The 14,612-nt window shown below is 42.1% G+C and overlaps 1 protein-coding gene across 2 annotated transcripts; it reads right to left on the bottom strand.

Annotated features, from left to right (window-relative positions):
- Positions 1–8,509: 8,509 nt before the first annotated feature.
- LOC122929348 (2-acylglycerol O-acyltransferase 2-B-like) lies at positions 8,510–13,787 on the bottom strand. 2 transcript variants are annotated; one of them, XM_044282888.1, is made up of 6 exons: positions 13,143–13,787; positions 11,759–11,932; positions 11,202–11,406; positions 10,882–11,056; positions 10,601–10,800; positions 8,510–9,648 (listed from the first exon to the last, which is right to left on the bottom strand). In XM_044282888.1, the coding sequence occupies exons 1-6, from the start codon at positions 13,209–13,211 to the stop codon at positions 9,494–9,496; spliced, it is 978 nt and encodes a 325-aa protein (XP_044138823.1). In that variant the 5' UTR covers positions 13,212–13,787; the 3' UTR covers positions 8,510–9,493. The 2 variants fall into 2 exon arrangements, with proteins under 2 accessions (XP_044138823.1, XP_044138822.1); XM_044282887.1 differs by having other exon boundaries at positions 11,759–11,937; positions 13,143–13,779.
- Positions 13,788–14,612: the final 825 nt, after the last annotated feature.

Here is a 14,612-nt window from a genome sequence, read left to right as displayed (position 1 = left end):
GACGTTTCGGTCTAACGACCTTTTTCAAACTCTGTGTGTCAATATAAACAGTACAAAGGGTCATATTAGTAGGACACCAAGCGTGAGTACATATAGTAAGATGAGGAACAATTGGTAACATATAGGTTATAGCGTCCGAAAATTCACATCTGGACATTCGATTAATGTCTACTATGTATTGGCTGGATGTAATTGCATGGGGGTACAGAGTAAAGAAATACAAAGCAAACACAAAAATAACCAACAGCACTCCATTAGGCCGAAACGCCACTGGAACGTGAAGTTGCCTTATGAATAAAAGTTCAAAACGATATAAATTTGGAGCGCTGTTGTTTGTATATACTAAATCCTCCCCATACTCAATCACTGTTAGTTAGACACCACAATCTGCCACCGGCAAACTGATTTCAATTACCAATTATGTCTGCTCGTTCATCAGGTAATCAGCGGCAGTATTATACTGCCAGATCATATGAACGCTTGTTTCCAATGATCTGTAAGATTATCGGCCAGTGTGGCAGTTGAGTGGTAGGACCCCCTGCGTGCTGAGACACCGTGACGTGGTGCATGAGGGGCTCCGATACATCGGCCTGAGGAATTAGCTAGTACTGTCAGTTGCGTATCATTTTGGTGCATTTTTTGCAGTGATTCAGTGTAATATACACTCACCTAAAGAATTATTAGGAACACCATACTAATACAGTGTTGGACCCCCTTTTGCCTTCAGAACTGCCTTAATTCTACGTGGCATTGATTCCACAAGGTGCTGATAGCATTCTTTAGAAATGTTGGCCCATATTGATAGGATAGCATCTTGCAGTTGATGGAGATTTGAGGGATGCACATCCAGGGCACGAAGCTCCCGTTCCACCACATCCCAAAGATGCTCTATTGGGTTGAGATCTGGTGACTGTGGGGCCATTTTAGTACAGTGAACTCATTGTCATGTTCAAGAAACCAATTTGAAATGATTCGAGCTTTGTGACATGGTGCATTATCCTGCTGGAAGTATCCATCAGAGGATGGGTACATGGTGGTCATGAAGGGATGGACATGGTCAGAAACAATGCTCAGGTAGCCCGTAGCATTTAAACGATGGCCAATTGGCACTAAGGGGCCTAAAGTGTGCCCAGAAAACATCCCCCACACCATTACACCACCACCACCAGCCTGCACAGTGGTAACAAGGCATGATGGATACATGTTCTCATTCTGTTTACGCCAAATTCAGACTCTACCATTTGAATGTCTCAACAGAAATCGAGACTCATCAGACCAGGCAACATTTTTCCAGTCTTCAACAGTCCAATTTTGGTGAGCTCGTGCAAATTGTAGCCTCTTTTTCCTATTTGTAGTGGAGATGAGTGGTACCCGGTGGGGTCTTCTGCTGTTGTAGCCCATCTTTCTTTCCCATTCTGACATTCAGTTTGGAGTTCAGGAGATTGTCTTGACCAGGACCACAACCCTACATGCATTGAAGCAACTGCCATGTGATTGGTTGACTAGATAATCGCATTAATGAGAAATAGAACAGGTGTTCCTAATAATTCTTTAGGTGAGTGTAGGTGCCTTAAGACCTCTGTATATTTAACTTATATGGAGTGATTGCTGTTCTCTCTGGATTTGTTTTTTCATGGTCCTAACATCCTAACTGCCCTTTCGCACTCTGCCCTTATACGTTGCTCACAGCTCACTTAACCCTTGGACGTCTGTTCGGTGTCTTACCTGTACCTTACTCAACAATTATCCATTACAGTGTCATAAATGCAGCAGACTGAATGGAACTACATTCTTATTTACAATGCTTTCATGCAGATTTAGCAAAGCTGAGTATGTCTGTAAAGGATCTCCTGGCACCCCGACCGGGTACCTCTGTCGAATGATGCTCCTAGCGCTCCCCGAGGACTCCAAGCACTCCACTTGACACCGTACGCACTGCAGACCCCACAAACTGCCGAAGCTTGGTTGAGGTCTCACCGTCTCCTACCCACCCTGGACCTACGACAAGGCTCCAGGCTCCAGTGGGTGAACCTCTCCTACAGCCAGAGAGCAGGAACAGCTCTTACAAGAGCTAATAGAATACCCAGGGGAGTATAGCAAATCTTCAGCATATAGCAATCCCCAGTGTCGATCAGTTACCCAAACACCAGCCTCAACATGATGACGGGTAAAACAGGAACTCTTTATTGAACACACAAACCCTGTCTTATACACATTTTCTAACAAAGTTACCACCCACAGGGTTTTGTAAAAACAACCAATAAACACGTACAATACACTCAGACACTCCCACACAAAATCCTCCCCTCTGCCTATAATACAATTACCCCACACAATGGGTGGATGCAATTGTATCACAGGCAGGAGAATATACAATGTCTTCTGTCCTGGAGACAACAGAGGCATAATTCAATGTGGTGCAGTACTTGGGCCCTGTTGTGGTGTAGTATTTGGGCACTGTTGTGCTGTAGTATTTGGGCACTGTTGTGGTGTAGTATTTGGGCACTGTTGAGGTGAAGTATTTGGGCATTTTTGTAGAGTAGTATTTGGGCACTCTTGTGGTGTAATATTTAAGCACTCTTATGGTGTAGTATTTCAGAACTGTCGTAGTGTAGTATTTGGGCACTGTTGAGGTGTATCATTTGAGCACTCTTGTGGTGTAGTATTTCAGAATTGTTGTAGTGTAGTATTTGGGCACTCTGGTGGTGTAGTATTTGGGCACTGTTGTTGTGTATCATTTGAGCACTCTTGTGGTGTAGTATTTTGGCAATGTTGTAGTGTAGTACTTGGGCACTGTTGTAGAGTAGAATTTGGGCACTCTTGTGGTGTAGTATTTGAGCACTGTTGTGGTGTAGTATTTGGACACTGTTGTAGAGTAGTATTTGGGCACTGTTGTAGAGTAGAATTTGGGCACTCTTCTGGTGTAGTATTGAAGCACTGTTGTGGTGTAGTACTTGTGCACTGTTGTAGAGTAGAATTTGGGCACTCTTCTGGTGTAGTATTGGAGCACTGGTGTGGTGTAGCATTTGGGAACTGTTGTAGAGTAGTATTTGGACACTTTTGTGGTGTAGTATTTGAGCACTGAGTAAGGACCGAAAAACAAAGGTCTGAAACGCGTAGACAAGACTGTCCTGTATAGGAAGTTTTTATTGCTTCAATAAAGTATTCCTCTTTGCTAGATTCTATGTTTTGTTTTTGAATATTTGAGCACTGTTGTAATGTAGTATTGGGACACTGTTGTGGGGTAGTATTTGTGCACTCTTGTGGGGTAGTATTTGCAAACTGCCGTAGTGTAGTATTTGAGCACTGTTGTCGTGTAGTATTTGTGCATTGTTCTGGTATAGTATTTAGTCACTGTTGTGGTGTAGTATTTGGGCACTGTTGTAGTGTAGTATTTGGGCACTGTTGTAGTGTAGTATTTGGGCACTGTTGTGCTGTAGTATTTGGGTACTGTTGTAGTGTAGTGTTTGGTCATTGTTGTAGAGTAGTATTTGGGCACTCTTGTGGTGTAATATTTAAGCACTCTTGTGGTGTAGTATTTCAGAATTGTTGTAGTGTAGTATTTGGGCACTGTTGCAGTAGGTACTACATATTATGAAGGCCCTCCATTGGAGGATGTATGTAAGGTGATGATGAGCTATGCAATATACTACCCTGTATATGGATGATGTATATATGGATGATGTAAGGGGGTGATGAGCTATGTATTACACTGCCCTGTATATGGATGATGTAAGGAGGTGATGAGCTATGCATTATACTGCCCTGTATATATGGATGATGTAAGGAGGTGATGAGCTATGTATTATACTGCCCTGTATATATGGATGATGTAAGGAGGTGATGAGCTATGTATTATACTGCCCTGTATATATGGATGATGTAAGGGGGTGATGAGCTATGTATTATACTGCCCTGTATATATGGATGATGTAAGGGGGTGATGAGCTATGTATTATACTGCCCTGTATATATGGATGATGTAGGGAGGTGATGAGCTATGTATTATACTGCCCTGTATATATGGATGATGTAAGGAGGTGATGAGCTATGTATTATACTGCCCTGTATATGGATGATGTAAGGAGGTGATGAGCTATGTATTATACTGCCCTGTATATATGGATGATGTAAGGGGGTGATGAGCTATGTATTATACTGCCCTGTATATGGATGATGTAAGGAGGTGATGAGCTGTGTATTATACTGCCCTGTATATATGGATGATGTAAGGAGGTGATGAGCTATGTATTATACTGCCCTGTATATATGGATGATGTAAGGAGGTGATGAGCTATGTATTATACTACCCTGTATATATGGATGATGTAAGGAGGTGATGAGCTATGTATTATACTGCCCTGTATATATGGATGATGTAAGGGGGTGATGAGCTATGTATTATACTGCCCTGTATATATGGATGATGTAAGGGGGTGATGAGCTATGTATTATACTGCCCTGTATATATGGATGATGTAAGGGGGTGATGAGCTATGTATTACACTGCCCTGTATATATGGATGATGTAAGGAGGTGATGAGCTATGTATTATACTGCCCTGTATATATGGATGATGTAAGGGGGTGATTAGCTATGTATTATACTGCCCTGTATATATGGATGATGTAGGGAGGTGATGAGCTATGTATTATACTGCCCTGTATATATTTATGATGTAAGGGGGTGATGAGCTATGTATTATACTGCCCTGTATATGGATAATGTACGGGGGTGATGAGCTATGTATTATACTGCCCTGTATATATGGATGATGTAAGGAGGTGATGAGCTATGTATTATACTGCCCTGTATATATGGATGAAGTAAGGAGGTGATGAGCTATGTATTATACTGCCCTGTATATATGGATGATGTAAGGAGGTGATGAGCTATGTATTATACTGCCCTGTATATATGGATGATGTAAGGAGGTGATGAGCTATGTATTATACTGCCCTGTATATATGGATGATGTAAGGGGGTGATGAGCTATGTATTATACTGCCCTGTATATGGATGATGTAGCTATGTATTATACTGCCTTGTATATGGATTATGTAGGGAGGTGATGAGCTATGTATTATACTGCCCTGTATAAATGGATGATTTCAGGAGGTGATGAGCTATGTAATAAACTGTCCTGTATATGGATGATGTAAGGGGGTGATGAGCTATGTATTATACTGCCCTGTATATGGATGATGTAAGGGGGTGATGAGCTATGTATTATACTGCCCTGTATATATGGATGATGTAAGGGGGTGATGAGCTATGTATTATACTGCCCTGTATATATGGATGATGTAAGGAGGTGATGAGCTATGTATTATACTGCCCTGTATATATGGATGATGTAAGGAGGTGATGAGCTATGTATTATACTGCCCTGTATATATGGATGATGTAGGGAGGTGATGAGCTATGTATTATACTGCCCTGTATATATTTATGATGTAAGGGGGTGATGAGCTATGTATTATACTGCCCTGTATATGGATGATGTAGCTATGTAAGGGGGTGATGAGCTATGTATTATACTGCCCTGTATATATGGATGATGTAAGGGGGTGATGAGCTATGTATTATACTGCCCTGTATATGGATGATGTAAGGGGGTGATGAGCTATGTATTATACTGCCCTGTATATATGGATGATGTAAGGGGGTGATGAGCTATGTATTATACTGCCCTGTATATATGGATGATGTAAGGGGGTGATGAGCTATGTATTATACTGCCCTGTATATATGGAGGTTGTAAGGAGGTGATGAGCTATGTATTATACTGCCCTGTATATATGGATGATGTAAGGGGGTGATGAGCTATGTATTATACTGCCCTGTATATATGGATGATGTAAGGAGGTGATGAGCTATGTATTATACTGCCCTGTATATATGGATGATGTAAGGGGGTGAGGAGCTATGTATTATACTGCCCTGTATATATGGATGATGTAAGGGGGTGATTAGCTATGTATTATACTGCCCTGTATATATGGATGATGTAAGGGGGTGATGAGCTATGTATTATACTGCCCTGTATATATGGATGATGTAAGGAGGTGATGAGCTATGTATTATACTGCCCTGTATATATGGATGATGTAAGGAGGTGATGAGCTAGGTATTATACTGCCCTGTATATATGGATGATGTAAGGAGGTGATGAGCTATGTATTATACTGCCCTGTATATATGGATGATGTAAGGGGGTGATGAGCTATGTATTATACTGCCCTGTATATGGATGATGTAAGGAGGTGATGAGCTATGTATTATACTGCCCTGTATATATGGATGATGTAGGGAGGTGATGAGCTATGTATTATACTGCCCTGTATATATGGATGATGTAAGGAGGTGATGAGCTATGTAATAAACTGTCCTGTATATGGATGATGTAAGGGGGTGATGAGCTATGTATTATACTGCCCTGTATATGGATGATGTAAGGGGGTGATGAGCTGTGTATTATACTGCCCTGTATATATGGATGATGTAAGGAGGTGATGAGCTATGTATTATACTGCCCTGTATATATGGATGATGTAAGGAGGTGATGAGCTATGTATTATACTGCACTGTATATGGAGGATGTAAGGAGGCGATGAGCTATGTATTATACTGCCCTGTATATATGGATGATGTAAGGGGGTGATGAGCTATGTATTATACTGCCCTGTATATATGGATGATGTAAGGGGGTGATGAGCTATGTATTATACTGCCCTGTATATATGGATGATGTAAGGGGGTGATGAGCTATGTATTATACTGCCCTGTATATATGGATGATGTAAGGAGGTGATGAGCTATGTATTATACTGCCCTGTATATATGGATGATGTAAGGGGGTGATGAGCTATGTATTATACTGCCCTGTATATATGGATGATGTAAGGGGGTGATGAGCTATGTATTATACTGCCCTGTATATATGGATGATGTAAGGGGGTGATGAGCTATGTATTATACTGCCCTGTATATATGGATGATGTAAGGGGGTGATGAGCTATGTATTATACTGCCCTGTATATATGGATGATGTAGGGAGGTGATGAGCTATGTATTATACTGCCCTGTATATGGATGATGTAAGGGGGTGATGAGCTATGTATTATACTGCCCTGTATATATGGATGATGTAGGGAGGTGATGAGCTATGTATTACACTGCCCTGTATATGGATGATGTAAGGGGGTGATGAGCTATGTATTATACTGCCCTGTATATATGGATGATGTAGGGAGGTGATGAGCTATGTATTATACTGCCCTGTATATATGGATGATGTAAGGGGGTGATGAGCTATGTATTACACTGCCCTGTACATGGAGTCCAGTATAATACATAGATCATCGTCGCGGCTGTGAGGCTTGTGTGCCAGGTCCCACTCCGGCCCATGATCATGTATTGGTTGTTTTTCTAAATGAAAACCTCCGTTTTCGGGTTAGATTGCCGCGTTCGCACACTGTGTTAAATAAGTAGGTTTTGCGTTGCAGTTTGGGCCTCTGCCATCATCACCGGGCTAGGGTAAGGACACCGAGATAAGCAGCAACTTTACAAGTCATCTCTAGATTCAATTTCCCCCTCTGATGGCGCCCCCTACTGATTATTCTTCTAGTCCACCTTCTCCTGCATTCAGTAGTGGACTGACATGGTCAGTAGCTTCCCTGCTCTCAGTACCAGAGTAGTGATCCCATAGTGAAGCGGACCAGACACCTTTCATACCTTCGTCCCTATCTCTCTCTAGACCGTAGAGAAGGTGCTCGGGGGCATTACACAGCATAGCCGTGTAGTAGAGTGACTATGGCTGACTGCAACACTCTCCTGGGAGATTCAGCTTCTTGATGGTCACATGGGATGAGCTGAGACCAGAGCTGCAGAGAGGTGAGCAAAGAAGATAAAACTGGTGAGCAGCATTTTTTTAGCATTGATATAATTTAAATATTGGTGTGCATGACCAAGATAGTTTGAATTCTTAGAATGACCCCAACCCAAGAAATACAGCTAGCGGGGGAGATGTATCCATAGTGTTATAAGATGCATAATGTATATGAGTCCTCACTGCTGCCATTCATTGTTTCACACCAAGAAGCAGCACTCGCCCCTTTTGTCAGCACACATCCACTTTTTATTTTCTTTCTCTTTCTATAGGAAGTGACATTCAAAAAGTTTTTTGTATAACATCGCACGAAAACTTGTGCCACAGTCCCCATGTGCTTTACCATTGCTTGCCAGCATGGGAGTGACCCTGTTTGCTCCTCCTTAGATTCAGTCCCTTCCTTTCTCACGCCATGCGCTTTGCATTGTCCTTCTCCGATGTCCTTCCTGTCGATCGATTCTTACCTCCGGCACAGGATTACATGACATAAAGCAGATTATACCGAGCACATTGCATCCTAATGGCCTGACTAATGGCACATGTAAAATGCTGGAACTAGAAATGACTGTAGGACAAAAAACAAATACACAACCTTCATGTCACACTTAGTTTCCAGGAAAACTTTCAGAATTTGTTTTATTTGCAAAACAAATAAAAAAAGAAAAAAACATTTTAAAATAATCTGGCCTATCTGCATATGCACCAAATAATGGCCCGTTCCCAATAAAAACAACTGGGCAAATCTCTGTTTTTCCAAGATCTCCATGAAGGACTCACACCTATTGGTGATGATGTTTTTGAAGGGCCAGTATTTTGGCAAGTTCAAAGGCATAACTTCATGTACTTTGGCCTACCCCACCACCATGTGTAATTTATATCTCAGTCTTCAGTGGCAGAGGCGCCCTTTTGGACCCCTCTAGAGACCAGAGTTTGAGTGCCACTGCTACCTCTACATTGGTTATAGCAAGATTCCTGGGCAGGTTTAATAAATTTCCCTGATAGATGCTATTGAACCAGCAGAGATGAGCATTAGAGCAGTATCCAAGGGCCTGTGATCAGAAGGACATCACAACCCTTTGGTCTGTTAGACCACTCCACAAAACTTAAGTGCAAGGCCTTCAAGAAAAAGATAAAAGTGATAAGGGCTCATCACATGGATCTATTTCATGGACATAATGGCCCATGGATCACTGTATCAAGGTAAGGAGCCCATGACATTGACCGCCAGAGGCTCAGGTCACATAAAGTCCTCCCTTAGGTTTCAGGAATGTCCACTTAACACCCCTACACTGTTGAATGTATATGTTTGGCCAAAGCAATAGTTCATCAGTGCTTTCAAGAGTCTATAGTAAGATCATCGATCTAGATGTTGCTCAACAGTAGTTCACAGAAAGTTACTAATATCAGCTGAAGCTACTATGATATGAAGCATATCTGACAATATATCTTGCTACAGATGGTCCATAAGGTCTTCTCCAACAGCAAATTAAAGGAATGAAGATACTCCAAGAACTCTCCAAAGATCTCCACTCCATAGACTCAAGAGTAGAGCAGACACAATGAAGAATATATATACATCATCTCGTAATCTTGGTAGCCACTTCAGCAGAGAACGAGTCGACATTCTTTTTTAATTCCATACTTCACCTTGTGGGTCTCAAATAGATCCTTCAGCTTTTCTACATAGAGAGTGTGGAGGGCTATGATGTCCTCAGGAGAAGGAGATGGGTTCTTTACAACTGGGATGGGAGACCCCACTGAAAGAGAAAGTGGAGATTAGGAGTGAAGCTAAAAATACTACTGCATCAATATCAAACTACTACTCTACTCTCAGTACAGGTTGTGTATAATGTAGAACAATTCATCATCAGTTCCACCTGATTCCATAAGGAACCAAAGATTTTAAAGTCAACAACCAGTAGACCCACTCAAAAGGGACATTAGTTAAAAATGGCAGGCCCTGTCCAAACAATCACCAGGTCCATGTGAACACCACAACGGCTAACAAATAATAACAGCATGCAGCAACAATGATACCATACCTGAAACCAGACAAAAATTTGATGGGGGCATGGAAGGTATGAAACTCCAGATGCGACCGCAAAATTATTCCAGTTCCCTAACGAGATCCCCAAAATCAATTCAGGAATCTGGTCCTGCATCTGAATTTATTTAGGGCTCTACTTGGGAATTACTCTGAATTAATACATTTTTGGGTCTTATTGGGGTCATATGGTAGCACAGTATTCATTTGGGCAGCACATATCGCAGTACAGTATATTTCTGGGGCAGATATGGTGGCACAATATTTATTTCTGGGTACACATATTTCATATTTAGCACATTCTATTTCTGGGGTCATTTGTGTGGATGAGGTTCAAAAAAATTTTGTTACCCCAAGACCCTACCCCTGAGGTCCCAAAACTGTGTCATGTTGTTTTTTGGGCTCCTATAAGTGACAATAGAGGTCCAAATTTGTTTTACACTAAGTGTCTAAGCTTCTAGACACTTGGGAAAACAAGGTAAATTGGAATCTAGAAATATAGTACCAGTCATTTGGGAGAACAAGAAGAGCGAAACTACAAAAACAATATTTCATAAACACTCAACACAGAAGGTCCTAGAATAAATAAAACTGTTACCATAGCTAGGAACAAATGGTTATCTGTTAATAGTAGTAGTATCCTCCATGATAAATATTCTACTTACCTACTGTATACACTGGACTTCTATGTGGAAGTAGCCCCAAGCTATACTGGAACACTCCTCGCCCATGGAACAGGGGTAATGCTAGTCCTATAATTCTTTGCAGCTTATCTTGGGTGTTTCGAAGCAGGGACCCAGGTGGATTATTGACCTGATAATAGAGATTGTTCTCCCCAAATGATAAAACTGGAACCAGATGGGCCCTGTAGAGAAGAACAAGGGTCATGAGCACCGTAAACACAAGAAATGGTCTCCACTCCATAATAGTGGTCACTTTTTCTTACCCATGGGTCAAAGCTAGTTTAATGAAGCCAATTCTCTTTAGGATTTGAAGGGTCATTTCTCCAGGTTTTGCATCTAGAGCTTCAGGAGGACCTCCAACTGCTATGATCAGAGCTTGCCCGGCATTCTTCTTAGAGAGCAGGTAGGAGGCACTTCTTTTGTCAGATGATACAAGACCTGGAATTCAGGACACTGACCATGAGAAGTTGGTGAGATATGTAGAAAAACAAGTTCAAGAGATGGTCCAGAAAGTGAAAGGATGTAGAGATGGACAAGATGAGTCTAAGGAAGATTATTGGGGGTTCTAAATGAGTTTACTTACACAAACGCATGAGCAATTCTCGAAAGAATGGGACCCGGAACCAGCCTGGCAACATTAGGAGATGTGGATTAAGGCTTGGGAAGAGGCTGGAAAATCCAGTTCCCTCAGTGCAAAAATTTCCAAATGCTCCAATTGCAAGAATCCCGTGAGGGTGGAATCCAAAAATATAATTTTGATGGGGGCTGAGAGGAGCGGTCCGGACCAGCTGTAAGACAGGACACAAGGAGGACTGCTTAGATAGCAATAATCAGGAAACATTTTTACCAAAAATGTCATCAATATTTATTTCACTTGTCAGAGCTGTAGTTTATACTTCAGAGCTGCTCTTCCTATAAAAACAGGGGGTAGGATTTGCAATCACACTGAAATGAGGAGCACATACAAGTGAATACATTATCTTTCCTGATATCTCCTCTTTAACATATGACAGATAGAGATAGATAGATAGATAGATAGATAGATAGATAGAGAGATAGATAGATAGATATTTAGGGAGAGTAATTAACAGGTTAACACTGGACATATCCCAGGTCTTTATTGGTGATTTTACTACTCACTTTTATAGGAAAGTAATTGGCAAAATACTTCCATACGGCCAAGCTCCGCACCCACTCCGACCGCCGGCCACCGGTGGATGGGGTGTCCCAGTCTATATACAGCCATACAGAGTAGAGGACGGCCAGGGCCCAGTACTGGGAGCAAACCAGGAGGATGTAGAGAACCAGGGAGCACTGTGCTGAAAAATCAGGACATAAGGCAGGAAGAGGGGCTCACTGGCCTGTATTCAATAGACAACCTGTATATTAAAGGTGAACCCCCAATAAGTCCAGAACTACTGAGGAAAGTGACTGACAAGCCCCTGCCCCTCTACCCCACTAGTGGGCTGTACATGGCTGGTGCAGAGCACTGAGTGCAGCTCAGGGTCCTGTTACTTCACCAGCGCTCCATGTGGTTGGACACGGTACTGCAACTAAAACTACTTGTAAAGCATGGGATGTAAGAGAGAGAAGACAGAAGAAGAAAGAGAGAAAGGGATGATTGTACATGAGAGAGATGACAGAGAGGTGTTAGAGAGAAAAGGATGGATAGAGATGCAAGAGAGATGAGAGAGGGATGAGAGATGAGACACAGAGATGAGAGCGATGAGCAAGAGGGTTCAGAGAGAGATGAGAGAGATTAGATAGAGGGAAGTTATAGGGGAATGAGACAGATGAGAGAGTGGGAGAGGGATGAGAGAGATACAAGTGAGCGATTAGACAGAGAGATGACAGAAGGGGAGATTCAATAGAGGGATAAGAGAGATGATGGAGAAGAATGAGAAAGAGATGAGAGACGTAAAAGACTGACGTTAGAGAGACGAGAGAGAAAAAGAGACAGACATTAGATAAAGAAATGAGAAAGATGTGAAACTGATTAGAGAGAAAGAGAGATGAGCGAGGGAAGAGAGTGGGAGAGGGATTAGACAGAGATAAATGAGAGGGATTAGACAGAGATAAATGAGAGGGATTAGACAGAGATAAATGAGAGGGATTAGACAGAGATAAATGAGAGGGATTAGACAGAGATGAAACATGGAAGAGAATAAGAGGAATGTGAGGGATAGAGGGATAAGAGAGATGAAAGAGTAATAGAGAGAGATTAGATAGAGGGAGGAAAAAAATGTGTGAGAGAGAGAGAGAGAGAGCTGAGAGAGAGAGAGAGCTGAGCTGGAGAATGAGACAGGGTTTAGAGAGAGATTAGATAGAGATGAGTGAGAGACAGAAGAGAATGAGAGAGATTAGACAGAGATGCGAGAAAGAGAGAAGAGAATGAGAGAGGGATGTGAGAGAGAGAGAGAGAGAGACAGAAGAGAATGAGAGAGTGATTGGAGAGTGTAATACATGATGAGATCTCGATGGCCTGGGCGATTCTCTACGACCCAACACTGAATGGAGGACTCACCGAGGGCCAGGAAGGAGAAGGTCCACTGCAGCACCGCCGCCGTCTGCAGCCTCCTGTCCAGGGGGACATTTAAAGGGGCAAAATCGATCCACATGCTTCTTAGAGGGAGATGTAGAAGACACAAGAGACAATCAAGGAGGTGTGGAGGGGGGTCAGAGAGGATGAGCACTCTCATCCCGGCCATATATAACTGTGCCACTGCTCCCCGGGGGCCCCGTCTGTCTGAGACCCCAGTGCAACAAGGTCACCTCCTCCTGAAGTCTCCCTCTCATTGGCTGATGCCACCTTATGAAGGTTTGAGAAATGACTGGCGCAAGATGTAGCAGAGTTGTGAAGCAGAGCCAACGGGGGATAAGTGCAGAGACAAACTGTGCAAGAGATGTCACACAGCGACTGCAAACAACAGACATAAAAGCTCATAAAAAGATTAACATACACAGGAAAACTCCATGGATCCAGCACCTGTTAATCCGGAAATCTGGGAAGTTCAGCTAGATTATTATAGAAGATCGCCTGGTAGTCTGGACTGACCCCCAATTTCAATAGTCCAGTATTTCTGATAATTCGGCACCATGTCAGATTATCAGAATTTTTATTATTTAGCATTCAGTAAATGATTCAGTATTATATGAAAGACTCATAAAATTGGAAAGGCCTTTCATTAACATTTCTACAATATTTCTACCTGGAAACCATCAATAATCATAAAATATATTGAGGTCGTGTGTTGGACACAGATGTGTCCCCGTTTTACCCAGGGGCGACCAAATGTCACCAAGGAGGCCTCATTAAGATGTTCATGTATTTATGGGGTGTTCATATAAGCCATAATTACAAATGCCTGTAAGCAGCACCCGACCTGCTTGCTGATGGTTTCCATTTGTCAAATTAGATTTCTTTTCACACCAGACTTCAAAAATGCATGACAATATCAAAAAGGTCAAGGAAAAAAGAATAACTCATTCAAAAATGACAACAGTGCAGGTAACGGTAGAGACGCCAGTTGTTTCCTTTAGTACAACCCAAATTTCACATAAACCCAGCTCCCCAACCAAATGCATGCAACAATGAAGACAAAGGCAGGAAAGAGAATGAGGCAGAGGGGGGCAGGGAGAGATGTCAGAATGGTCTGGGATGATAACGAAGTAGTATTTTCCAGAGGAGATGATGAGGATCCTAAAAAGAGAAATAAATAAACTATACACAATGTATTACATACTCCTATATACACAGTGGTGATAAACATGGGGTGGGCTCTGGTCCTTAGGGTATGTGCCTTGTGAGGGGTGACAGAAGCAAAGAAGACATCATAAGTGGTCATAAGTTTGTGACCCTATCACTCCCATTTGATATAACAAGGCTATAGCTATTCCTGCCATTGTCCATAATCACAACTGGTGTCCACCAGTTTCTTCCCTTTTTCATGAAGCAGCTCTCTCTGCCTCTCCCTCAGCAGGCAGTCACAGCACA

Source organism: Bufo gargarizans, chromosome 2 (genome assembly GCF_014858855.1).
Source record: "Bufo gargarizans isolate SCDJY-AF-19 chromosome 2, ASM1485885v1, whole genome shotgun sequence".
Classification (NCBI taxonomy): Eukaryota; Metazoa; Chordata; class Amphibia; order Anura; family Bufonidae; genus Bufo; species Bufo gargarizans.
This window is presented reverse-complemented; position numbering and strand designations above follow the sequence as displayed.

Coding starts and splice junctions, on each gene's coding strand:
- LOC122929348 (XM_044282887.1), bottom strand. CDS start 13,326: ATGGCCGGGATGAGAGTGCTCATCCTCTCTGACCCCCCTCCACACCTC. Junction 11,407..11,758: donor CCAATTACTTTCCTATAAAA/GTGAGTAGTAAA, acceptor CCTGTCTTACAG/CTGGTCCGGACCGCTCCTCT. Junction 11,057..11,201: donor AGAATTGCTCATGCGTTTGT/GTAAGTAAACTC, acceptor CCTGAATTCCAG/GTCTTGTATCATCTGACAAA.